The 27,582-nt window shown below is 42.3% G+C and overlaps 1 protein-coding gene across 1 annotated transcript; it reads left to right on the forward strand.

The window, feature by feature from the left end:
* The first annotated feature begins 7,278 nt into the window (after positions 1-7,278).
* PDGFRL (platelet derived growth factor receptor like) lies at positions 7,279-27,117 on the forward strand. The gene is made up of 6 exons (XM_014873470.2): positions 7,279-7,365; positions 13,818-14,103; positions 21,356-21,507; positions 22,791-23,084; positions 23,375-23,514; positions 26,467-27,117. The coding sequence occupies exons 1-6, from the start codon at positions 7,311-7,313 to the stop codon at positions 26,653-26,655; spliced, it is 1,116 nt and encodes a 371-aa protein (XP_014728956.1). The 5' UTR covers positions 7,279-7,310; the 3' UTR covers positions 26,656-27,117.
* Positions 27,118-27,582: the final 465 nt, after the last annotated feature.

Here is a 27,582-nt window from a genome sequence, read left to right on the forward strand (position 1 = left end):
TGCTGCTGCTCAGGGCCCCAGTGGAAATCGTTCTTCTTGCGGGTGACCAGGTAAAGAGGGCTCACAATCTGGCTGTACTCAGGAATGTGCATTCTCCAAAAGCCTATGGCACCTAGGAAGGCTTGTGTTTCCTTCTTGCTGGTTGGTGGAGACATTGCAGTGATCTTATTGATGACCTCACTGGGGATCTGGCGCCGTCCATCTTGCCACTTTACTCCCAGGAACTGGATCTCTTGGGCAGGCCCTTTGACTTTGCTCTTTTTAATGGCGAAGCCGGCTCCCAGCAGAATCTCAATGATCTTTTCTCCTTTCTGAAATACTTCCATTGCCGTATCCCCCCACACAATGATGTCATCAATGTACTGCAGATGTTCTGGAGCTCCACCCTTCTCCAGTGTAGCCTGGATCAGCCCATGACAGATGGTGGGGCTGTGTTTCCACCCCTGGGGCAGTCGGTTCCACATGTATTGCACACCCCTCCAGGTGAAAGCGAACTGAGGCCTGCACTCTGCTGCCAGAGGAATGGAGAAGAATGCATTGGCGATGTCAATGGTGGCGTACCACTTTGCTGCCTTGGACTCCAGCTCGTACTGCAGTTCCAGCATGTCCGGCACGGCAGCGCTCAGCGGTGGAGTCACCTCATTCAGTGCACGATAGTCCACTGTCAATCTCCATTCTCCTTCCGATTTACGCACAGGCCAGATGGGGCTGTTGAAGGGTGAGTGGGTTTTGCTGACCACCCCTTGGCTCTCCAGCTCACGGATCATCTTGTGGATGGGGATCACGGCATCTCGATTCGTCCGGTACTGCCGGCGGTGCACTGTTGAGGTAGCAATTGGCACCTGTTGCTCTTTCACCCTGAGGAGTCCCACTGCAGATGGGTTTTCTGATAGCCCAGGCAGGGTGTTCAACTGCTTAATGCCCTCTGCTGCCACAGCAGCTATTCCAAAAGCCCACCTGAGTCCCTTTGGGTCTTTGTAATAGCCATTCCTGAGGAAGTCTATGCCTAGGATACATGGTGCCTCTGGGCCAGTCACAATTGGATGTTTCTGCCACTCTTTCCCAGTCAGGCTCACCTCAGCCTCCAGCAGAGTCAATTCCTGAGATCCCCCTGTAACCCCAGCAATTGAAACAGGTTCCTTCCCGACATGTCCTGATGGTATTAATGTACATTGTGAACCAGTGTCAACCAATGCTCTGTGTTCCTGTGGCTCTGATGTGCCAGGCCATCGGATCCACACCGTCCAAAAGATCCGGTTTTCCCATGCCTCTCCCTGGCTAGAGGCAGGGCCCCTCTAGCCCTGGTTATTATTTCTCTCCTGGGCATACATACTGGAGGTTCCTTCAAGGGGATCTGACAGATCATCCTCCCTTCTGTAATACCCTGCACCTCCATGGGAGGCTGAGGCTACCCTCACTTTAGTGGAGTTCCCTCTGTTGGTGTTCCCCTCCCTGATTTGGCGCACCCGTGCTGCCAGGACAGAAGTGGGTTTCCCATCCCACCTTCTCATGTCTTCCCCGTGGTCACGTAGAAAAAACCACAGGTCAGCACGTGGGGTGTACCCTCTCTCCCTAGCTGGGGGGCGTTGGGCTCTACTTTTGGGGTCCATGACTCTCACTGGTGCTGCACTGATCTTCCTCACCTCTTCCCTTATCTCCTTCATCTCCTCCTTAAACTCCTCTCTGAGGTCCTTAGCCACAGCAGAGACATGAGCCTGCACTGGGCCAGCCATCATACTCTGATAATTCCTGAGCCTGTTGGCAACAGAACCCACTGTCACTTGGTTGGTATCAGCATCAATCATTGCAATAAAGGGGGTATATTGAGATGGGCCCAGGTTTGCCAGATTCCACAACATCTGCCCTGTGCACCTGACCTTGTCAGGGTCATTGTCATGCTGTCCATCCCTCCCAAAGAGCACCTCCAGTACTGCCACTTCTCTCAGCTTTTGGATCCCTTCCTCAAGGGTATTCCAACGTGTTCTCTGGTGGTACTCCTGCATTCTTTCCCTGTGGACAAATCTCTCTCTCACACTCATTAAAAGTCGCTCCCAGAGGGAAAGGAGACCTGTCTCCCTTACAAATACCTGGTCCACACCTGAGTCCTGGGTCAAGGCTCCCAAATTCCTTGCCTCAGTACCATCCAGTTGCACACCTGTACCCATAAGGTCCCAGACCCGCAGTAACCAGGTTGTAAAAGCCTCACGGCCCCGCCGTACAATGTCTTTTCGCAGGTTACGGAGACTCTCGTATGACAGGGACTCGGTGATGATCTCAACTTCTGGCTCCCCTGCTGGTTGTGAGGGGCCCCCTTCCTGACCCTTATTATCTAGGTGCCTTGTTTTCATCTTAGACTTCCTAGTTTCCACAGGGGCAACTGCTGCTGGCTGTGAGTGCCCTTGCAGTTCAGCTGGAACCTGGACAGATGTAACATCTGTGGGTCCCACTGCTGCACCACCAGAGTCTCCCTCTTTAAGGCAGGGGGAGGGTTTCTCACCAGCTGGGGAGAGGTACTCCTTCAGCATCTGGCCCATCTCACGTATCTCCTTTGCTAGCACCCCCACCCATTCTGGGTGGTTCCTTTCCGAGGTGGGCTGTGGAGCAGGGTCAAACTCTGGGGTAATATCCCTAGTCTCTGGGATAGGATCAGGCTCTGGCGTAACCTCCCTAGTCTCTGGGACAAGATCAGGCTCTGGGGTAACCTCCCTAGTCTCTGGGACAGGATCAGGCTCTGGGGTAACATCACTATTTCCTCGGGTAGGTATCAGGGTTGTTATCCAAGTCAATCTCCCCTTATCTCTGAATGTTAGATAGAACAGGTTTAACAGGGATATAAGCAACACTAGCCACAATATAATGTCATTAGCATTTAAAGTGGATTGGAACCCCTTGAAGACTGGTGGGGTGAACTTCAAAAACCCTGTGATGGGTTGAGAAAAAATTTCACCTGCTGCTACTTCCTCACAGTAAGTACCATTATTGAAGTAGCCCCAGAAACACACACTTAGAGTGTGATAGCTCTGAATCCATGTGGCCATCTTCCAGAGAAAATTAAAAATCCATGAATTCCTCAACTGATCAACCCACATAATAAACTGGATAATAGCCACAGTAACCTTGGTTATGAAACTCATGTTTAAAAAAGGGCTTGCAAATGGGAGAGATATAGCAGTGACCACATGGAGGCCAATCCAGGGTAAGCTGGACAGCATGGTGTCACCTACCACAAGCTTGGGTAATTTAAGAACTGTTATCCCCTTTTCTACCCCTCTCTCAATGCCCTCAGGCAATGCCCCACGTTCCGGGCGCCAAAATCTGTCTCGGTTTGAAAGACAGGTATGGTCTAAGGAAAGGCAGGAGCCCCTTTTCTGCAATGCAGAGTGCAACCCCCCTCCCTTTTAATTATTTTAGGTCCAATTCAGACACCTTCAGGCAGGAGATATGGGGATGAGAATAACAGTTCTTTACTGGTATTTAACAAAGCAGAAAAAAAAAACAACAACAGGTATAAAAATTGGCAACAGAAACAGTCTAGCTCCGCTCCAGTCCCTTCTGGCCGCAGGCCGTCTCCCTGTGCTGTTACCGGTGCTGTGGGGGCAGGGCAGGTCCCGCGCAGTTGAAGAGGGCTGGGTGATGGCGGCCGCGGCCCAGGGGAGAGAGAGGATGGGGAAAGTGACTCCCCCCTCACGGTGTCGGTCGTGGTGCTCAGCAGAGTGTCCGGAGGTAGTAGGGTGAGCTAGGAGAGCAGCAGAGCGATGTCCAAAGGCAGGGAGCGTGGATCTCAGCGCTGGGATGGCAGGGGAAGATGCCAGAGCAGAGCCCAGGTGGTCTTCCCACTCCAGGAGCCAAGCGAGAGAGCGTCCCCCGCTCCAGACCCCCCTATCCCACCTTTCCTTTTTCGGTTCCCCCCCCTCCCCCTCCAGCCACCCCCCTACGAGAGAACATTATCTGTCGTTTTAAGGTGTAGCCACAATTACTTAGCATAACAATGGGAGAAATTCCACAGAAAGAAAAGCGAAGCAGTCAACCCCCAACAAGCCATAAATACTTAGCATAACAATGGGAAAAATTCCACAGAAAGAAAAGGGAACAATTCAAGCCCCAACAATACAACACCTGTAACTTCAACCATGACTATAGTTTTAGTTTACACTAAAATAATATAATGACCTACCATCATGAGTATGCCAGATATCTAATGTCAGGACATTATACAAATCATAGCACATTTAAAATAAATAGCATGATAACATTGTAATAACTGTATAGAGGGAATACGGAATAACAGCCTTTGATTTGGCCATTTTGTGTTACCCTGCCAAACCAGAGATGATGTTAGGTTTGATTTCCAGAGGGAGTGAGCAGCCCTCAGCATTCATGCTCAACTTTCTGAAGCACCAAGCCTTTTCTTGGTATTCACCCAACCTCAAGAGTTGGATGAATAAACTCATTGTTGTCTCCTTGTTCCCTTTTTGCGAAAAAACCCCAAACCAAATCAACTAACCACAACACTAACAACACTGCCCCCCTCTAATCCTACAAAGATCCCCCTCCAAAACCCAAAAAGACTCCAAACAAACCAACCCCAAAACCTTCCTCAATTTTGAAGAGTACTGTGAGTATAGCAAGAGAATAAAAGCATGTATCTAGGCAATGGATAACAATAGTCTGGACATAGAACCCTACTGACAGGGAAAGATTATCATCTGGCATTGTTTTCAAAGACATTTGAGTAGTCATTTGTTTTCACAGTCTTAAAAGTAACTATGACAATACTTTTTCTGAGGTGTATTATTTAAAAGGAATTATATAATAGTATTCAAATTATTAATAATCACCTTACTGTACATACAGATGTACTAAGACTGGTCTTGAAAATCTTGGTCCCATGAAGCAGTGGAATAGAGCCACTGATTTAAATGAGGACAAGCCATTCTGCAAGCATCTCATCACATTTAAAATATTACTTGAAAAGATGTATTTAATCTATTGGCTTACTCATATGGAGGACTGGGGTCATCATATGAAGGTTTACATTAGTTCTTCTGATGGCTATAAATGAAAATGTTTTTCATGCATACCTATTGTAAAGTAGGACATGTAAAATTCATAAAATAATTTTCTTTCTTCATTGTATACATTTTCATAGGAAAAAGGAGTATGTCAGTTTAAATATATCTTAACATTAATGCAGTCTGAGTGTTATTCCCAGGTGCTATTACCGTATTTTCCATAATACACTAATACTTGAAGCTCAGACACCATTAGATAATTGACCTATTCTGTGTGTGAAAGCAAAAGGGAAATTTTACCTAGGAAGGCACATAAGGATTGCAACAGTAGTTTTGCAGATGACAGGGAAAAAAAAAGCCCACTCTTCATCTGCAAATGTGGTATCTGCACCATTTAATTAGTGGCTTGTCTTAATTTTCTTCTGTCTTCACTCAGAGTCAGGATTAAAAACACAAAGGAGAAGAATTTTCTCATGTTTGGGCTTGGTTGTTTATTAAATCTTATCTAAAGTACAGAGTTCTGCAACACTTCTAGCTACCAGCTAAAAGCGAGCAAAATGGGGGTGAACTTAGCTAGCTACAAGGTCTCTTAAAGCTAAACAATCCAATAGGGAATTAACACCTATATTATTTATACTTTTGACCCAATAACAAACTCCTGTGACCCACAGTGCAGCACTACCTATCCAACCAGAAACTACTACCTGAAATCATGAAGAAGGAAGAAGACAGAAAAGACAACACCCAAAATCCTCCATCTTATCCCATACCTATTCTAAAACCTTCAAATTCAAAACCCTTCACCATGTGAAATCACACACTTCTATTCCAACTATACACCCGTGACTTTAACTTCATCACCCAAATTTGGAAGCCTTCTCCAAGGCCTCAGGTCAAAAGCAGTGTTCTCCAGGGAGTCAGTGCCAGAAAGCACAGAAAGCTCAAAAATCCCAGGTTTCTGGGATCCAACATTCATCATAAGCAGGAGTTGTGAATATTTCCACTGCAAATTTGCTGTTTATACTACACAGCTCTTCTGGGTTCTCTCTGAGATTCATTTACCTTAAAACAAAGACTGATAACCTTTTCAGATACAATACTTGGTATTCTAATTGTTTCAAGGGGGAAATACTTTTAAAACATCCTGTAGCAACAAAAATATTCTTAATTTGTTACCGGTAATGGATGACATTATTAGGATACGCTGATAATAGAATGAAAAAGAGATCACGAAATTTCATCATCTGACTCCACCCCTGGGCCTTACTGGCTTCTTTGTGCTAACCACGTGCCCCAGAGTGAAATCTCAGAGCAGGGTCAGACAAGCAGGTCTCCAAACTCTGCATATTCGTGTGTTTTGAAGAGCATTATGCATGGACCTTGTAACTTTTTTTGTGTGGATGCAGATGAAGCCTAGGCTTCCTTTAAGTAATCTGTAAATACTCTGCTCCCATACCTGCTGTGGCCCTGGAGCTGTGGTCACGGACATAATTTTTATTCATTTTTATTCACACTGAACTGTGGTTGTGTCTACTACGGGGTTTTCCTGTGATCTCTGATAGCCATTGTTTTTCCTCCATTCAAATCCAACCTTGCCTTGCATCTATCTTCGCAGCCCCTCCAGTCATATTTTCCTCTCCCTTCTCCTCCAAGGAAACCCTCAAATTTCAAAGAATGGCTTTTTACAGCTCATTGTGGGCAGAAACATACATGCAAACATCAAGGTTAGCACCTTCATCTCTTCGCTAGCAACTGAGAGAGATGTGCTCCCTGTGCTTCACGAAAACCGTGTCATGGCCTCTGGAGCCGCAGGTTGGACGAGAGAGAGACCCCCTCTGTTTTCCACAGTGCGACGGCTTTTCCTGAGCGACTGGGAATCTCTTCGGTGTGGCAGGCTGGTACGAGTGCAATAGTTTGACGTAAAAATGTACTTTTGCTGTCTTAGGCCGGCACTGCCCAGTGCCCTAGGTGCCGCCCTGGGCTCACCTGTGACACAGCCCGTGAGGGTCTCGCTGCTGCGCTCTGCCCACCCGGCTGCGGGCCCCGGGGCACCCAATAACCAAGCCGGACCCGTGCAGAGCCCCGTACGGCGAGGGGCGAGCTGCTTCAAGGACAGCCGGTCCCGGGCGTCCCCTAAGGTACTGCAGCAGCACCTCGGGGTTTGTCCGGCGAGGCAGAGCGGGCGGCGGCGGGAGCGGCCCGGCCCCAGCCCCGGCCCGGCCCCTCCCCACCGAGGCGCCCCGAGGCCGCCCCGCGCCGCGCCCGCCCCGCCGCCGCCGCGCCCGCGCCGCTCCCGCCATGCGGCTCTGGGTGCTGCTCAGCCTGCTGCTGCTGCAGGAAGCGCTGCCACACGGTGAGCCGCCGCCACGACGGGTCCCCCCGCGCTGCGACGTGCCGCGGGCTCCCCCTTTCCCAGCCGTACCCGCCGGTCCCCGGGACAGGAGCGGGAGGGGGCGGCGGCGGAGGGAAGGCGGGGTGCTCGCATCGTGTGCGGCCAGCAGGTCGCCGAAGCATTCCGCCGAAAACATGGGTTTGGGTTTCGGGGAAAGGCGTTCGCGGCAGCCCCGGCTGCTCCTGCCGCCCGCTCTCTCCGGGGTGAAACATTTGAGTCCGCGTCCTGTCCCGTGTGGCGCCTGGGGAGGGACAGTGATGGACGTGAGATAGCGCTGGACGTGGCGCTCGGATTTAAAAAACGATCAAAAAAATTTTGGCTCTGTGCGTCGTTGTTCGATTGAGAGCATCGAACTTCACTCATAACCCCACTTCAGGCTGTGGGAAAGTCTTGGTGGGGAAAGGCAAGTTTGTGGCAAGAGACATTCGTAACTAATTCTTGACTTGCGTAGATTTAAACTAGCAAAAGAGAGGCTCTTCCCCTCTTGCCAAATGTGAATTAACTTATTAATACTTAATCGGAAGAAACAACAACAAAAAAAATCCACTGTTTTTCACCGTGGAAGGGCTTGGGGATCGAGGCCTTCGCAGCCCCTGGAAGGGTTTGTAGTTTAAGAGGGGGCAGGCTCTTAGGTGAGTGGTGAGAGAAGCAAGTACCACAAGTACTTCAGGAGGTCATAAGGAAAACATTCATGTCAGAATATAAAAAATCCTCCACCCTGAGAGCTGTTAAACGTAGAAAGAATTTGTCAGAGGAGGCTGTAGAGTCTCCAGCCTTTGGGAAAGTCAGGGCTCAACTGGATAAGGCTCAGAGCAGCTGAACAGAGATGGGAAGGGACTTCCAAGAGCCTTTTCCAGCCTCGTTTTTCTCACTACTGCATGCAGAGGAATTGCACTGTGGATCAGAGTGGTGTGGGAGAGGATTTCTGCTGAAAGATCTGGTCTGTGGGTATACCACATGAAGGAAAGTGTTTTCTGTTTGAGAAGTGGACAATAAAACCACAGAATAAGAAATGAGTTGGGCTAAAGATTTCCCAAGTCTGTGTTTTTGTCAGCTGGTCATGTCTATACTGAGGTGTGACTGGGTGCTTCCTGCTCTGCCATCCAGAAACTTAGCAATGAGAGAAAGTGACCAGGCACATTTAATAAGAATTTCTTACCTAAAGCCTAATGTAGAAGTCTTAATGTAGGAGTTGTAATTTCAAAATAGTCTTCCTAATTTATCTTATATTAATTTATGAACTAATGAAATATGCCCCTCCAGATGGGCTCTGTGTTTGGATGATGAACTTTTTGTTTGAAGTATCACAAATGATGAGGTCCGTCCAACTTGTTCTGTTACATTACTTGTAATCACAAAGACTCTTTCCTCACATAGGAATCCTGCTGGTTAATTATACTTTATGGTAACCTCACAGTTTATTTTTTATTTATGTTTTTAAACTTATTTTTAAAATTTTTGGTAACCTCACACAATGGGTTAGTTGACTTTGTTCCCTTTCTTGGGAAAGTCTTCCAGATTGGATAAGGAAATGGAGGTGAAATTTGATTGGGTGTCCTCTTTACCTTAGGTGATGCTGTGGCAGGTAATTTAGTTACCTGGCATAGAAAGACTTAATTCAGCTAGGACAGAAGACAGGATTGTGAGGGGCAGAAGTGGTGGTGTCAGTAGATATCTGGGCAGAATTGCAAGGGAGTGCTGGGGAGGAGCATGGCCACAGCTTGCTTGGAAACTCACCTCTCTGGGAGGCAGACAGAGACAGAACCAGGTTCTCTGTGTAGGAAGATGAAAGTTCATCTGATGTGAATCCTAAAGTGCCCCTGCTGTCACCTGCAGGGAAATACAAGGTCAGGCAGACAAGGCCCTCACTGAGTAGCTGGGAGTGTGCTGTAGGAGGAAAGTGTTCGGGCTCGCTGAACTGCAGAAATGCGGAACAGAGGGAGCTTGTGTGGAGAGAAAAAAGTTCATCTTGAGAAAATCAAAACCAGGCTTCTGGCACTTAAAATTGAAAAGCTTTCATACGGGAGTCTTTAACAGTTTCTTAAAGGCAGAGTCTCATGTGTGGCAGAGCACACGGTATGGGATGAAGCATTTCCTAGGGCTGAGGTTGCAGGATCCATGTGCCTTTGAAATAGCGTCAGGATTGAGGTTGGCAAAAAGCAGTGGAAATGTCTAAGAGTAGTTTGAACAAATTTCAGTACAGTTTGATGGGGGAAAAAATGAAAAAGGATGGGTGAACCAAAGCTTGTGTGCTGCTACAGAATAGTCAGGAAAGTTCAACGAGGAACTGGAACGGCCAATTTGAAATGGGAATGCTCATTCAAAAGGCTTATCAGTCCTGTCAGTGGAACCTACCAATACTAGCACAGCAGGATGATGGAATTCCGCTAAGACGGAATAGCTGACCCAAGGGAGAAGTGGCAGTATGTGTTGGAGAAAACTTTAACAGTGTTAAATCTGTTTCCTGGTGGGTTTTGATGGTAAAAGTCATTGGGACTGAAATACCAGCCCTGTGGAGAAGAACCAACCTGGTAACTGACCACCCAATGTGTAATGACTGCTCTGCTAAGGAAAATCAGAGGGGCAGCAAGAATTGGATAGAAAAGCAAAAGGAAGAATAACTTCCCCTCACATGGGCCAGGTCGCACACATCGAGGTGTGGTGCAGAATGCAATTGTTTAGATGCCACAAATAATGACTTAGAGCTGCTCTTCAGAGAGCCTCTCAGAATACCAGCAATTCTTGACTTGATCTGGAGCAGTACTCAGGTAATTGGATTCAGATGTTGTTGTGGAACAGCTAGACTGTAGTTCTAATATTCTTGCAGGAATAATAAAAGACAAAGAAACCACTGATATGTTTAATTTTGGAAGGAACAATTACATAAGAGGAGGAGGCTCCTTAACTCACATGTGGTTTAAATACAAAAACCAGAATAAAGCAGACAAAAAGAGTTTGAGAAACAGCTTACAAAAGGTTGAAAACAACTATAAATCCTTTTTCTTTTGATGTACCATGGTAGAGCAGGGAGACATGGCTCCAGATTTTTTTTGGCTGATAGGAATGGAGGATAAAAAAGAGCATCTATAAAAAGTAAAATTTAGAAATTTATCTGTGTGCACCCATGTTCACTATGGAGGTGCTTAGAGAGGTTTTACTGGAAAATGGTGACATGATAAGAATAGAAGAAACTTAGAGTGCAGTATCTTATGAAGCACTCTAAGAGCAGACTCTGAAATAGAATTTTTCTCTATGGGGAGAATCATTAGAGGACATCTCATTAACATGCCAAAAGAATCAGTGAGAGAGAAAATCAGCAATAGAAACTGTGTGCCATGATTTTATGATATACACCTGAGATTTAAAAGAAGTTCGAATCTGAAATTGCTGAAGCCTTAACCCAGGTGCATAGCTTACAATCTTTTTCCAGAGAAGGGTCATGAAGCTAATGAAGGGTCTGAGTCCTACGAGGAGTGGCTGATGGAGCTGGGGTCGCTTAGCCTGAAGGAAAGGAGGCTCAGTGGTGACTTTATCACTCTCTACAACTACCTGAAAAAAGGTGGCAGCAAGGTGGGGTTTGTCCTCTTCTCCCAGACAGGGCGAGAGGACAGAGCCTCAGACTGGGCCAAGGGAGGTTCAGGATGGACATCAGGAGGAATTTCTTCACAGTAGGTGTGATTAGACATTGGAATGAACTGCCAGTGGAGGTGGTGGAATCACTGTCCCTGAAAGTGTTTAAGGAAAGACTGGATGGCACTTAGTGCCATGGCCTAATTGACATTGTGGGTTTTGGTCAGAGGTTGGACTTGATGGTCTCAGAGGTCTTTTGCAACTGAATTGATTGTGATATCACTACATATCACTGTATCATATCATATAACTATGCCTTTCCAGGGAAGTGGAATATCCCAGTATTTTACAGTATTTGGGAGAGGTAGAGGCACAAAGCCAGATGTCTGTATTCTCTAAACTGAACTCATAAATTGCTGAAAAGTATGCTTTGGCATGACTGTCCCCCCCTTCTTTTTTTTCTTTTTGTTTTTCCTTTTTTTTTTTCCCTGAGAAGTTCTGTTTTTCAGATCTGCTGAGGTTCTCTGAGGACTTTTTGTAAGAGTGTGGCCATGGATGAATTGGTTTATATATTTGGATTCCTAAAGGCTTTTATTAAGCCTGTTGTAAAAGATTCCTTGGGAACCAGTGTGCTCTGAGACAAGGGAAGACCTCTCATGGAACAATAACTAAGAGGAAATTAAGAGTAGGAATTAGTCTTTTTGCAATATGGATAGAATTGCTTTTATCCAGTTGAATTTAACAGGGATTCTTGGAAGGCACATACTTTTCAGCATGTTTAATTATCTGTTAAAGGAAAAAAAAACCTGTCAGTAAAGACTTGTAGAATGATCTCTAAATTTTGAAAGACTGGGCAGGGAAAATAGGAGTTCAAATTTCTTGTTGATAGACGCTAAATAACATAAATTTTTCTAACTTCATGTATGCCTTGATGGGTTTCTACTTAGGAATTTTTAACCAATAGTTCCTACTTAGGAAAATGATCTTAGAATTACACTTGATTAGTTTTTAAAAAGTCATCTCCTAATATTTTTTTAAAAGTCAGCTCCTAATATCTTGAAAAGTAATGAGCTATTTAAATAGGAAAGAAGATGGTATTAATATGAGAACCTGATGTACAGTCTGCTTTTGTGTTCCTGCCATCACCCAAATGTGATGTAGCTGAACTGTTGTAAGATGTGTATTGTTTACAGGAACAATTAGACAGAGTAGAACTTGTCAGTCTGGAAAGAAAATGAGTCAAAAACGCTCAAGTTTTGTAAAAGTACATGTGTTGGAGAGAATGTTGGAGAAACATAGAAACGTATTTATTTAATACAAAAACTAGAAGGCATCTAGTATTTATGTGTAATTTGTGTACTTTTCAAAATTTCACCAGACAAATCAATGTAGGAAAACATCCAAGGGCAATATAATAAAAAATACAAATAAAACCCCAAACCAAACGAAACCAAAACCAGCCAAGCACGATAAAAAGAGGACAACTGTGGTTCACAGACCCCTTGAGCTAAAGGATCTTGGAAGCTTAGGAGAGTAGTATCAAAGGAGCAGAGATGGTTGCCCTGTTCCCTGATTGGCATCTGGCACTAGGTGGTATCAGTGCAAGGGATTTTGCCTTTACCCACTGTAGCCTTTCTAATGGAATGAAAGGAAAAAATGCAAGAACTTCCTAGATTTTAAATTTGTGCTCAAGGCACTATATTGTTTACAAGAAAGGTGTTGTACATCAGCCTGGACTTGGAGAAGCCAAAGCTGATGCTGTGCAAGGTGTCCAGCTGGGGTTTGAGGAGTGTCACAGGAGCCATCAGTGGCAGGAATCTGGAAGTCCTGCTCTTTGTACTGGCAGCCAGTACCAGTTTTAATTACTCTGAGTATATGTGTGTGCTGAGTTTTTGGTTCCAGAGGGAGCTTGTTGCTTGATTTGTACAATGAAATAACTCAGCATTTCCATATGGAAAACAAGAATTAGTTGTCAGGCATAGTTAGTGGTGTTTCTGGTGTCTGGCAAAAGTAGTTTTAGGCTTATCTCACAAAAGGACTGTGCTTCCTGAAGTAACTTAAAGTTGGAATTTTTTGTTTATTTTTATTCTTAAGTATTTGAGGCACCTCATTTTTTTTTCTATTTCCTTTGTTTGTTAAGGCAGTTGGGCATCCCTGTTATCTCTAGGAGGTAATGAAATCTCTTATTGTTTGTCCCTAAATAAGATTCTGTCTTCTTCTGGGCTGTAAAAATAAATGGAGAAGTGACAGCTTAAGTAAGTCACCTAATTGACTGAAGTATCACTTGCATTTCAGTAATTACTATAAACAAAGAAATTACTATAAACAAAGAAAACTGCATCGATGTCAGTATTTTATAAATTGTTATGAAGTTCTACACTTGTGAGTTCCTCATGTGTCCCTTATGGAAGTGTGGTGTGTGAAGAGGTCAGGCAGAAGTGATGGACACATTACATGAATGTGGAGAGCTTGTGTAGCATTGAGAGCTGCATGACAGTGTCAGGAGGTGGAAATGACAAAAGTGGCTGGAGATGGAAGTGCTGTATTTCTTTCCCTTACCATTTGTAAAGTTTTCATACCTTGCATATTTCTCTGTTTATGTAAGTATAGATTTTCCACATGTTCTTGAAAGCTCTCTTTGTTTTTTTTCCCTTCTTCCCCAGGAAAATGGGTCATGGCAGACTTCAAAAACTTAAGGAAATTAACTCTTACTAAGTTTTATGCATCTTTTCTAAGAAAAACAAAAATTAAGTTATTCTCTGGGTTAATAAGGAAGATATTTTTTTCCCAAAAGACTATATAGACTTTTTCTAATCATTGCCTTCTTTTCTTTATTTTACCAGTTATTGCCAAGAGTAAGCGTCCCAAAGAACCTGGAGAAAACAAAATTAAGCCTGTTAACAAGAAAGTAAAACCCAAGACTCCCAAAATGAAGGAGAGAGAATCTGTGGACTCTTCTTTGAAGTCCCAGTCCATACTGACACAGGTGATGGATAAAGGTAATTTCCAGAAACTAGCTGCCACCTTAAGCCTGGCTGCAGGACAAAGCATAGAACTGCGATGTAAGGGGAGTAATGTGACTTGGAACTATCCTTCTTATTTAGACACCTTTAAAGACTCCAGACTCAGGTAAGCTAGTTTTCATTTTTTTGCAGGAAAAATTCAGAACTTTTTTTCCCCTTATTGTATTCAACACCACTGGTGTTTTTGTTTATTTACATTTTTACAATCACCATATTCTATCTAATAGTTTTTAGTATCAGGAAAAAGTATGAGCAACTTTTAGTCATCACCAGTTACTGCCTTGTGATGTGCATTGTGGGGTAGTCTCACAGCATGTGAACTCTGTTTCCTTCAGATGAATCTAGAATGAAGATGATGTTCACCATTGTGCTCCAACAACAAACAGGGAACCACATTAGGGTTGGTCCAAAGTGAAACTCTCAAAATGTGTGAGTGTGGATGTCAGGTGCTCACTGCCAGCTCCGTTGCTTTGCAGAGATCTGCTCGTGTTGGGCTGTACTGGTTGCTAATGTGGCTATCACATGAGGTAGTAAGGGTAATTTCCTGAAGAGACTGAAACCCACATCTCTTAACTAGCAAAAAATACACCAGCCTTCACGCTAAGAAGAAAGTGAGAGTAGTGGTTCAGTCAGAGTTGCCTTTGCGTGCAAAATGAAATTGCCGGGCTTGTGTTGCATCAGAGTTTAATGCTGAGGGTTGTCACTTTAAATCAAGGAAAGCTTTTTCTTTCATCTCGTGACATCTTAATGAAAGCCATATAAAGATTTGTTAGAGCAGGAAGAGGAACTGACTGCCCCACCATCTTAGTGACCTGTTGCTCTGAAGGTCTTTTCTGAGACTCTCCATACGTTGCCCTCCTGGATTTTGAGGATGGTACACATAGCTAATTGAATGTAGTAATTTAGCACTGTATTAGAAAGAGGAGGAGCTTAAGGATGTCTTCCACAGGCATTTTATTGCTCTGAGAAGTGTTTGTTTTCACCAGCTGTTTTATGGAGACACTGAAGCAGTGTGTGTGATACCCAAAGAAAGAATTGTTAGGAGCTTTTCTTGGATTATTAGGTGAGAGGGGCACAGAGATGTTGGTCAAGATTTCAGCTGCTCCTGTCCTGTTGTTCCTAAATTAAGTACAAGTGTGTATGCTCTCTCTAAATAACTCAGGTTATCTGAATCTCTGTGATCTATTCACTTATTTACAGGTGTGATGTTACCTTAAAATCACTCCCAGTTAATTAGTTTTTCAGATATTTTCTTCTTCTTTACACTTCTCTTTCACAAGAGGAGTGTTGATGAATGGCAGTTACTCACTGTGATCTCTAGCACATCCTCCTATAATTCATGAGCCAATTCTCTGTGCAATTACTTGGTCGTCTCTTGGCTGAGGTGCTCAAGGGCTCCTTGCTGAGTGCAAAGCTTCTGCCACAGTACGTTACAGCAGCAAGCCAATTCCGGCTGTGGGCTTACCACAGCAATATCTGTCAGTGGATTTTGTGGCTGCTTTAAACTGCTACTGCTTATTCTTTTGCAAGGAATACTTTCTATCTTCTTTCAGCAGGTGGCGTTTATTAGCTGCAGTGCAGACCTGGCCTCCCAGCAAGCCAGAGCTGCGTGTGCAAATCAAGAGGGAGCATGTGTGTATGTGGTGATGGTTGTCATTCTCAGGTCTATCTTAATGTTTTTTACGTGTGCAAATAGGTTGCTGGCGTGGTTTGGTCCTGTAGACCTCCAGGCCATGCTGAGTGTCAGAATCTAGTATTGAAAAAGGCAGGGCAAGTATTCAGGGTTTTTGGAGAGGAATCTGAATGCTTCTTAATTGGTTATTTGACTGTCTATTCTTCTCATGCAAAATTAAGTGTTCTCTGTTGGTGCATGTGGGACAAAATACAAGAAATTGAGATAGTTTGGGAAAACAGAAAAAAGATCTGTATTGTGTCATGATTGTGTAATTTTCTGTTTCCCAGTTTGAAGTAGTTTGAGATCCTGTTGCCTCAGCAATTTACATTTCCGTACTCAGTCAACAGTAATTTAACCATACAGTAATTTAACCTTACAACAAAAGTTAGTTACGCCACACAAAGTGCTATAAAACATTTTGACTGGGTGGATGTAACTTGGCTAAGTATTTATTTTCTTTTAGAAGTATGTAAGGCATATACTTAAGGATCTAAGGATTGAAATATAATGGTCATTGCATTTGAAATAAGTTGTTAAAACAGTAAGGCTGTGTTTGACTAAATCAGCAGTTTTGAATGCAAGTAGAAGAGCCTGAAATTAACTAGAGAAATTGAAATCATAGATTAGGAGCAGATTTCAGAATCATGGAATAGTAATAATTTACAGAGACATTGACCGCAGAATCCTGTGCAGTTATATTTTCATCGCATTTTTAGCATGGCTTTGGTAATTATCTCAAGGTCTTTGCTGTAACTCTAATAGGTGCCTATGAAACAATGTCTGCTGTATAGAATGTGAAATTTGAAATTTGTGTTCTGTAGTTTCAGAAGGGTGTGATGGAGTCTAACTGGAAGTAGCATAAAGGTGCTATGTTACTTAGCTCAGCTGGCAGTGTTGGTAAGTGAGCTGGCACCAGAAAAGGTCAGCAAAGCTGTGATCTTTCAAGAGGAGCTCAGATCTTCCTCATGGCATATGCAAGAACATGCCCCAAGCATCAACTGCAATAGGCAATTTAAGACATTTTATTTATACGTTACCTTCATAATTTTAAAACAAAATTATGAATATAGGACAGAGGGGGGAGATGCAGAAAAATTATTAGCAAATAATAACCTACAGCAGAAATAGTTTAATTATCTAGTTAGATATGTCTTCTAAATCATCTAACATTTTTTGAGTACTTAAAGACCAAGAATAAGATAATCCCTTCATTACCAGTTAGTGAGGTGTGGGGCTAAGCCCAGGCTAATTAACTGGGCTGGTCCTTTTCTACCTTAGATTTCCATGCAGGTCTTGCTGGAGTTGGGGCACTTCTGCAAACCAGAATTGATGGCAGCTACAGGGGGACATGATGGGGCCAAGAGGAGGTAATGGAAAATGAAGGAGTAGGTTGATGTGACAGAGGAAAAGTACAAAGGAGGAGAGACACTTAGTGATGAGATCCCTGCTGTTGCTGTGGACTAATGACTACAATTTTTCTGTTTATTTTAATGTCCCTATAGCAACAGATGCTCATGTATCCAAGTCTTACTTTTCCCTTAAATAATAGAAGGGATGTGCAAATTCAACTACTCTGGCATTTTGGCTTGCAGCTAGTTACATTTAGCATCAATGTTATGTATTTTCTATGGGAGGTTGCAAAAAGAAGGAGGGATAAAAAACAGATATTTTGTCTCTGTGCTATGCTTACCACATTTTTAATTCACCCATAAGGTAAGGAGCATTGTCCTCGGGGACAATATGCCTTTTCTAAGGAGGAAGATTTTAATTAGAAAAGCCGTTTCTGTAGTATTAGTGGCTGTGCTTTCATTGAATTTGTCCTTGTAGCCATACTCTACAACCTAGTAAATAAAATGTTTTGCTTGCTGTACTGGAGTTTTTAATAGATCTAGAGCTGTTACATGTGCTAAAAGTGTCATATCCGAGGGAGTGAGAGATGCTGAATGAAAGGAGGAGGAGGACTCGGGCTGCTTCTTGCTGAGATGGAGCAGAAATTTTGCCTTTCCACTATTCTAACTGGAGTACACAACAGTACACACTGAAACAATTTACTTAGCTTTAGAGACTAGTGTGCCATACATCTCTGATAGAAAGCTCAAATCATGCAAACATGGTTCCCAGCTTAAGGGCACACACAAGCTTCCTTCAGAACTAGCCTATTATCTGTAATGCTCTCTTGCTTTGTGCAGCACATAAATACTTTTTGTCTGAGAATTTTGTGTGCTGGCTGAACTGGCCAAAATCGTTGGTGGTGTAAACAGTTAGAGCTGCTCTTGCACCTCCACTATGGAAGGGCTGGAATGTTGTTTTGTAAGACTGTGAATAACAAATTAATGACTGGGAGGCTCACCCAGAAACTGGATCTACAACATATGAGAGGGATGAAAATAAAAATAAGAGCAAGAGCATTTTCCCTTTACTAAAGCTTTATAGCAGAAAGCTGCTGTGACTTCACACAGTCTCTGTGCTGCCTGATTGGAGCATGGGTCTCTCCCCTGCCTTTAACTTTGTCTGATAAGTAAACTCACATGAAATGGAGCTGCTCTAATGGAAGAAACTGGGGTGAACAGCTGGGCATGCATCACACTCGTGTGAGAGAAGGGTGTCTGAAGAGGAGCACTCTCACAAATATTGAGGAAACTGGGTGTGGTGGGGCCAAAATTAGACTATTTTCACTGAATGCTGACTCCCACAGGCTTAGTGGGATGTCAGTTGTGCTCATGTGTATAACTGAATTTGATTTTGCTGCTTGTGCTTTGAAGTTTGAAAGCTAAGGATTTTTTTCTCGTGTAAAACAGTGAGAGGTTATGTTCCTGTCCTAGTGAGTGTGTATTTGAGATAAGCTCTCTTTTGTCAGTATGAATGCAGCTGCTTGAGAGGAGTTTGGTAGATGCCCTTGAGTGATGCTATGTACACTGTTTTTATATATATATTTTTTATATAAATACCTTCTAAATGTGGTGTAGTTTTCTGGCAAAAACCCTTTGAACTTTATTTAAAGTTTAATAAGATGAATGTATGGAATAAGATTTTGGGCTACCTTTCTAGTTTCTTTTAAACAATCTGGGAGTGTTTGTATATAAAACATTTTTACTTTGTGACATCTACAACACAGCAAAGTTTTGGCTTCTGGGTCAGATTTCCCAGCATCTAAAATACTAATGAAATAATAAGTTACCCTGGAAATATTGGTCATCTGCAGGATTTACCATTTATACTTTATTTAATATGGTCTGTTTTGTCTGCTTAATATGGTCATGTCTCGAGTTTCAACACTTACAGTTTCAGATGCCAGGTTTTGTTATTGCATGTTTGTGGATGACTACCTAGCTAGGTTATTTCCATTGATTACTGGATACCTTGTTCTCAGTTAAGAACACACTGTACAATAATTAATTAACTCTGACCGTATTTTGCTATCTGTTGGAATTTCAAGCTATAACTCAGTGTCTGCATTAATGATTGGAGGCAAAAGTGTTCTGGCATAATGGTTTCTCTGTATTGCTGTATTGTTGGCATTTAGTACTTGATCCTAGGAAAACATTTTATTCTGAGATAGTCATATAGCCTGTGGAATGTGAACTGGGAAACTAAATAGCAATAATACAGACTAGGACATGTTTTGGATTTGTCTTTTCTTCCTATTTGGTATGATATACAGCATGTTCTCTCGCACAGATAGGAATCTCTCAAATGTTACCCAAAAACTGAAGATGGTTTATAATGTAAAGTAGTGTATATATTAAAAATTGAGAGATTACTGTGCCGTGATTAAATGATTCTAAAAAATGGAATCAGACAAGGTTGTGTAGGACAAATGCATTAGTGGGTAGGAAAGATGATTTGTTTGTTTATTGAGGCAGGCCTCAAGACTGCCCTGTGGTGGATCCAGGTACTAATGGAGTCTGAAGGCTTACTGGAAAAGGCAATTCTCAGTTATCTCTGTTTGAGGGGTGTATTTGTGCTTTTAATCTCTAAGCTGCTGGTATAAAGGCTGAATGTTGGGTTATGTGAACTGCTGCTTGTGATTGCTGGTAGTTGTGCAAAGTGCTAGCAGAGCACCTGGGCAGTCAGAACTTCTGGGAAGCACATGCAGCTGAAGTGGTGGCCTCTGTTTAAACAGTTATTCTGCCTGCAGTGGAGAGTTAAGCAAAATAGAGCATTTAGGGAACACAGTACACTCAGGCGTGTTTGTAGTACTGCTGTTAGTCACAGGGCGTTTCAGAGGATAAAAACTTCTTCAAAGATGCTAATCCCAGAAAGAAATGGTTCAGTCGGGTATCTGCCTTACAGAATAACCACCACATTAGTATGAATTAGGAGGGTAATAAATATTCAAGAAACACACAGTTGAATGAGTACAAGAGTTGCTCAGACTTCATGCAAGGTGTGTATTTGTTAAAATCCCTTTTGAAACTGTAAAAAGAAGTTCATTATCAAATACTTAAACTTGGGAAAATCATTCCTGACTTGATTAGAAAAGAAATTCCCTTATAACTCAATGTCTTGCAAAGGAAAGAGGGAACCCTTCATGACCTAGATCCACTATCATGGAAGGCAGCTGGTTGAAAAGAACATTTTCAAGGGTCGGAGCAGCAGCAGAGTATGTCAGTACTGCCACATGGCTGTGCTGACAGGGCTCCCTGAGAACTGGTACTCTTGGACTATTACTTTTGCAATCCATCAAAAGTCAACCCAGCAGCCTGCCAACCACACCACCATCTGTCTGCCAGAAAGAGTCAGGAAGGTAAACCTTAAAATACATTTAAAAAAAAAGAGCAAGATGAGACTATAGCTGCTGTATTTCATAAGATAGGACCTTTGCCCCTTAGAAAAATTGTCAGTATGTATGTATATGTCTACATATTTATAAATATTTGCACGTTTACAAATGTCAATCCACTGAGAGATGTGCCTGGGAAATTCAGGGGGAAAAAAAAAGCAAATCAAGTCTGAAATAATCACACAGGCTGAATTTTGCATTGTTATGTGATGGCATTGCCAGTACACCTCCAGCAGTTTCCAGGGTCATGCTCTAAAATGGCCAAGGGATGTGGAGGAAACTCCAGTGAGGTGACTTAGACCACAGGAGCAGGTGATGCAAAATGATTTAACTTGCAGGACAAATCCAAGCTGCAGCTCTTTGCAAGTGGAAACTTGGACCAGTATGTTAAAGATTGGTAAAGCATTCACACTGAAAGCAGGCAGAAATTATTAAACAAACTCTCAGTAGAGTACCTGCTACTAACTACTTGTGAATAATCTTTGTTAGATATTATTGAAGCAGTGCAACAGTATTGAAAAAGGACTGAGATGCATGTGGGTTGAGTTGTAGAATGAAGGAAAGGGCTATACATGGACAAACAAGGACAAAACGTAGATGAACTTATGGCCTAGAACAGTTGCAGTCCGATTTCAAAATGGAGACTTGAAGGAATCCAAAAATAAACTGTACAAGACAAAAGCTGCAAGCTCTTATATGTAGTAAAAATCAATAAACTACTCATGTAAACAGTCTCTGCTGGAACAAAAGGGGAAGTTGCAAAGAGCTCTGAAAGTGAAAAGTGGGTCAGTTGCAGAGAAGGAATAAAAAATCAAAAGTGGAAATGAGCTGACAGAAATATACAAGGAGATACATCTGTGCTTGCCTTTGCCTTTTGCTTTTTTTTTTTTTTTTTCACAGCATAAAGCAGCTTGACAGGTACAGTCAGCTGATCCTTGCAAACTCCACTGCAGCAGACACAGGTGAATACAGCTGCTGGCTTCAGCTGTGCAATGGTAACAAATGCAGGAAGGATGAGACTAAAACAGGGTCAACATACATCTTTTTCACAGGTAATTAACTCACTGGGGGATTATTAATGGAAATACATTTGCTGGGAAGATAGCAATAAAGCTACATCAGTGATTTCATTGTCAAGAGTGTACTGCCAGTTTTCGTTATTTTTAGTGGATATTAAGGAAGACTGTGCTGGTGGACAGAAAATTACTTGCTTAGTTGCAATTTTTAGGAGTCCATTTTCCCTACAGATTAAGCAAAATACCCAAAGTAATGGATAATGCAGTGAAAAGCACATAACTTAGTAAGACACTTTCTGAGGATTTTCTGCAAAACGAATAAAAAATGTATTCATTATTGAAAATGTATCTTGGTAACAAAAATAAATCTGTGCAGAAGATTAATTTTGTCCTGACATTCAGATGACCCAGTGGACTCTCCTCCACTGCTGCTTCATTGCAGTTTCTTGCACTGCCTTAAAAAACTTGACCTTACTGACCTTGGTAAGGCCACAGTTTCTCTAAGGAGTCATTATAGCATGTTGAGAGGCAAAACACTCTTCAAGTGCATGTGATGTCCCCCAGAGCCTGTGCACAGTTTGCTGCTGCTTTGTACAACAGAGCTGAAATCAAATGGTTCATTTTTTTCTTCTGGAAACCATTCTGAATAGTAAAACAATTTTGGTGCCTCATTAGAGCTGAAGTATTTGTGGCTAGAAAATGTTTTAGTACAAAATGTTAAGATAGGATTGTCTGCAATACATTTTGGAATTAAATTGGACCATGAGACAGAAGTGCTTAATGTTTTTAGGACACATTCCTCAGAAAGTCTGGAATATACTTTTCAGTCAAGTTATGTAAATGCTCATGCTAGAAAGAGGAATTTCAGATTAAGATTTCCAAGAAGGATACCAATTATGGAAATATACCTTAACTGTGATTCTGAGGGCACTAAATATTTTATCTATGTAGGACAGTAAATCAAACATTTTGCCTAAAAGCATAGGTATCAAAAGTCTGTAGCTTGAAAAGGTATCTTTATTCCTAGTAGTCCTTACCTTGCCAGTGGTGATGGGATCCAGATAAGTATTTGGAAGCTTACTAAAAGACACTCCAAAGATTTTCTTAAGATAAATAAAAATGAAGTATTTTTTTTTTCAATTTAAGGTTTTTAAATGCAAGCAATGTTCTTTTTTTCTTTTCTGTGTTCAAATTAAAATTAAGCCAAAGCTTTTAGCTTTGAATATTTCTCACAGCTATTTTCTCTTGTCAAATGTACTTTTCCTTCTGTTAAACCAGGATGTAAATATTTCTGTAATTATGTCAACTCTTCTGCACAGACAAAGAGGAACTTTTTGTACCTACTCCCAGTTATTTTGAGATTGTCTACCTGAACCCAGATAAACCTGCAGTCATCCCGTGCCGTGTTACTACTCCTTCAGCAAAAGTGACCCTTCACAGAGAATTTCCAGCAGAAGAAATTGAAACAGATGGAACTGATATTATTTATGATGCAAAGAAGGGTTTTGTCTTCCAGCACCCTACTTCTGATCATAAAGGTATAGTCTACTGCAAAGCAGAGTCACAGGGAGCACCTCAGATTTCCATCAAGTATCACCTACTGTATGTGGAAGGTAAAGTGCAGTTTTCTCTGTCCTTAAATTGACTCTTCTGCTGACATTAAGAAAACAATTTTTAGAAAGTAAAATAAGTAATGTAATGAGAGTTTTAAAATCTTAATCAAAAGTATATGTGATAAAACATTTATCAGGTTTAAATTCCAGCAACTTTCCTAGTTTGTAGAGGAAAGTTGCAGGTGTAAGACACCTGTTGCATTAAGCAAACTGAGTAAAAAATTGCCTCTCAGTTTTATCAGTGTATTTTACTTTAGCAGCTAATTTTCTGTTTCTAAACACTGTCTCAGTTCCCAAGGGCCCGCCCTCAACCACAATTGCGGTGTCATCCAGTAGAGCTGGACTCGGTGACAGAGTTCGTGTCATCTGCACAGTCCTCGGGGAGCCAGATGTGGACGTGAACTTCAGGTGGCAGTATCCAGGGCAAGAGGTAAGAGGCATGCCCTGCCTGAAATGGTTTCTTCTTCACAAAGGCAGCATTTTGAATGCTCCTGCCAGTTCAGGCATGCTGGCAGGAGGAGGCAGCACATCCCCTTTCAACTTCAGCCTGTCTTTCCCTGAGAATCTCCCTGACAAGTAGCACAAGGATGAAGCTAGAGAGTTCTGTTAGTAAAAATCAAGTTCAGCAAAGCTCATTCCTTCCTCAGATTTTTCATTCCAGAGATCCTTGGCCTCTAGCAGCATTTCCAAAGAAAGCCTCAGACAGAGTCAAAGCCAACCAGCATCAGGAGGCTGTTCTAGGGCAAGCCACAAGGCCCATTGATGCCTCTGCATTTGATATCCCTTCTTTCTCCATGGCTTGGGTGCATGAATTATCCCAGCACAGAATTTCTAAGCTTGCCCATATCCAGAAGCAGAATCTGCTTCTGTCCAGCCTCATCTGAAAGAATCCACAGGAAACACAATGTGAATCTGTGGTCTCTTTTCTTGCACAAAATAAGATGTGTCTGACTAACATCACTGAAGGTCCCCTCTCTTTTCCCTCTAACCACCCTCACCTGTTACAGCAGGAGCTCATTTCTTAATCAGCCTCATTCTAGACCCAGCCTAGCCCTCCAAAATTCTCTGTCATTAGTGTCCACCCTAGTTTTGCATCTTTGCCAGGCTGCCTCCAGCCTGGTTTGCTGGCTGTTATTGGCCCATCTGCTCCCAGTGATTTACAGCACCTGATGCATGCTGGAATGTGCACGTTTACACCTCTCTGGCACTGATTGAATATAAACAGCTAAAGCATGCAGGTTATCTCTCGTTTGCTATGGGTACTAGAGCTGCAGTGTAGGGCACATGCACTATCAGCAGAGGATTACACCCTCTCTCTGCACCCACCTGCGGGGGTGAGAGAGGCTTTGGCCTGTGGCCTGCATCTGCCCTGGCAAGGGCTGATGTGCTTATCCACTAGGGTAAACTGTCTCAGCTCCAGCTGTGCCTGGGGATAGGGAGGGGAGAGTTGTGTTTGGGTTTCTGCCTCAACAAAAGGATCAAGTAAATGTCAGAGTAGAATCACTAAGCACTATATGCTTAACATTTATTGAGAGTGTTCACATACTGCAAAGAAAAAAGGTGGGGTGGAAAGAGACAGAGCATCAATGTTGCTAGTCACACACAGACCTTTTATGCAAGAAAAAGGACTGATGTTCTGAGATTCACTGGATGTTTCCATTTATGCTGCTGCTTTCAGTGCAGGGAGCTCAGTGATAGTTATTTCCCAGCCCACACTACCCAGCAGCTGGGCTCTCACCTACTGCCCGATTCCTGAGCAGAAGTAGCACATTAATCCTTGCTTGTCCCTAGATATGGTGCATTGTGGATACCCTCATTTTATCTCTGTAGTCACTAGCCTCTCCCTCTGCTTTTTTCCTACTCAGTTTTTTTTTCTTGTTTCCCCTTGCCACTCCCTGACAATTGCATTTGCTCATTCACCTGCTGTGAATGCCTACAGATCCACCCTTAATCTGATTCTGTGCAACAAGCTTCAAAGCAGAAGGCAGTTAGTTTGAGGAAAAGTGGACTAGCAAGAGCCCAGCCAGGCAAACAGGGTCCACCTTGCACAGCCTTTACCTTCACTTTCAGTAGGGTCAAGGAAGTTTCACTTGCTATATTTAAGAACTAACTTAGACTTGAATTAAGTGTGCAGTATTACTTGATTGTAGGTAGCACTTAATTTTCAGGCTTGGAACAGGAGGTAGTGCTTTGCTAAATGGCTTAATTACTTTTAAAGGTTTAAGAATTTCTACGACATTTACAGCTGCCAAGAACTTTTATATTTTTTTTTCTAAAGCTGATAATGCCTGCCACTTCCTAGGCATTCCCTGACTACACTGTGACTCATCCCTAAGTTTCAGGAAGACTGGGAGCTGCCTTTGTACTGGTCATTTTTCAAGTGTGAGATTGTAGCTTTGACTCTGCACAAGTGTCTAACTTCATTGCTACATTTAGTTTAAGCCTTGTAGCATTCATATTGGTAAATGGTTAATCCATCTATGTCATGCAGCAAGGGAAGATGGTTTCCAAGCAGAAACCTCTCTCTTGCATTTTCATCTCAGTTGTTGGTATAGCAGAAGCCAGTGTGCTTAAAACTGCTGACTAGCAGCTGCTGGATTTTGGACTGCCTTAGTCTATCAATTTCTCTTATCCAGTATTTTGTGACCTTCTGAGGTGCAAGGCAGTGTGACCTCATAACCAGTCCATTAGAGAATTCTCTGATACATTAAAAAAACCCAAAACTGTTATTTAATAACAAAAACTCTCCGAAAAAGCATTTTTCAATATAAACATGGCGGGGGGGGGGCTGTATTTTTGGCTTTGAAGTTACATATAGGTTTTGGAAAGCAGAATGTGAGGATTAACTCAGAAGTATTTGAGAATTGCTGTTGTTTGTTTGTATATTACCTTATGTAGTGTAGTTCTAAAACGAGGAATTAGTTTTCAACATGTGACTTAAAGCTGTTCCCTGTGCTAAAAGAAATGAAAGCTCAGCTACCTCATGCCACTGCTGCCTTCTTTTTGAGACGTGCCTGAAGTCGGTGAATGAGCTCACACATCTATCCTGACACCTCCCCTGGATATCTCACCTATTTGATCAGGTTCCCAAATGCAACCTTAGTAAGTGGCCTAAAACTGAGCTCCAGGCAGAGTTCTGGCAAACCCAGTACCTGTGCTTGGGCTGGAAGAGCCATTGTATTGTCCTTATTTGGCATAGCTTATTGGTACATCATTGTTAATGCAGGAATATTGCTGCAACTGCCTGACACCTTCAGTTCCTTCACGCTTACTCTCCAACCTCTTGCTTCAAGGTGATGGGGTGGTGTCACTAAATACATTTTGTGGAATCACCTATTTTATGTGGGTGGGTTTGTTTTGTTTTGTTTTGTTTTTTTAACAGTCCGGGAGGCCTGTGATTACTCAAAACTTCTGGAGATTGATAAACAGAGGAATTGGACATACTACAAGAATCTCAAAGAGTGTTCTTCTTGTGGAGGATTTTGAAGACATAGATGTGGGAAACTATGTTTGTATAGCTCAGAACCTACAAGGAGAAACAACAGTAGCTACCAAAGTTGAACTAAAGTGATAGGAAAGACTTCTGGACATGGACTGACTTGTATGCTATTTGACATTATTGCCATTAATTTTCTTTATTATTGTTTAAATGTAGCTTCTCTCTGTTTCTTTTATATGTCATTCCATGTTGACTAGCTTGACAGGCCACAACAGAGTTCACTCTGTCCAGCAGTAGTGAGTTGTGAGTTAATGAAACTACGATGAAACATTAAAATTTAAGTCTGAACATGCAGAGGACGTGTGCATATTTAGAAACAGGTGCTCTTTGGGCTTTCCTTTGCATATAGTTTTTTCCCTCAGACTCTTGCATGAGGTCAACCCACGGTGTGGAATGTGCAATTTTAAGATTACTGTATGTGTTTAAAATAACAAAAACTAAAAAGCAAACTAAAAAAAGCCTTGTAACAAAGTTAGCCAATAGCAGTTTATTTTGCAAGAATAATTAAATATTTGAACATTATGAAAACATAAATGTGTGTGTGCTCATTTTCATATATGTGTAAAGAAAAACACAAAATTTTCTCTCCTGGTGAAGATAAATACCCTCTAGCACCTTAATATATATTTACTATCTCCAGAGACTTTTTAGCAGTTGGGTATGCTGGAGTTTCCTTATATTGTTGCATTCTCACAGTCTTACAAGCTTACTTAGCAGTTCACTCCTCAACAGATCTCTGGTATTATGTAGTAAATTATGTAGCAAATTATGGTTGCTAAAGGTAAAACTTGCATTTATTTATATATTAATATTTACAGAAGGGAAAAAAAAAGCAAAAGAAGCAAACATTAGAATACTGTTCAGCTTTACAGTAGAATTTCTTCTTAGGTTAATACCAAGTTCAACTTCATTGTATTAATTTAATTAGGAGAAAAGGAAAGCTATTTTCATTTACTCAGAACTACACCTGGATAAATAAGCCACAGCTTCTCTCACCCT

The sequence above is a fragment of the Sturnus vulgaris genome, chromosome 4, assembly GCF_052056855.1.
Source record: "Sturnus vulgaris isolate bStuVul1 chromosome 4, bStuVul1.hap1, whole genome shotgun sequence".
NCBI lineage: Eukaryota > Metazoa > Chordata > Aves > Passeriformes > Sturnidae > Sturnus > Sturnus vulgaris.

Excerpts from the sequence above, each read along its gene's own strand:
- PDGFRL (XM_014873470.2), top strand. The coding sequence starts at position 7,311 with ATGCGGCTCTGGGTGCTGCTCAGCCTGCTGCTGCTGCAGGAAGCGCTG. Across the intron at positions 7,366-13,817 it reads GCAGGAAGCGCTGCCACACG|TTATTGCCAAGAGTAAGCGT; the intron begins GTGAGCCGCCGC and ends TTATTTTACCAG. Across the intron at positions 23,515-26,466 it reads GGCAGTATCCAGGGCAAGAG|TCCGGGAGGCCTGTGATTAC; the intron begins GTAAGAGGCATG and ends TTTTTTTAACAG.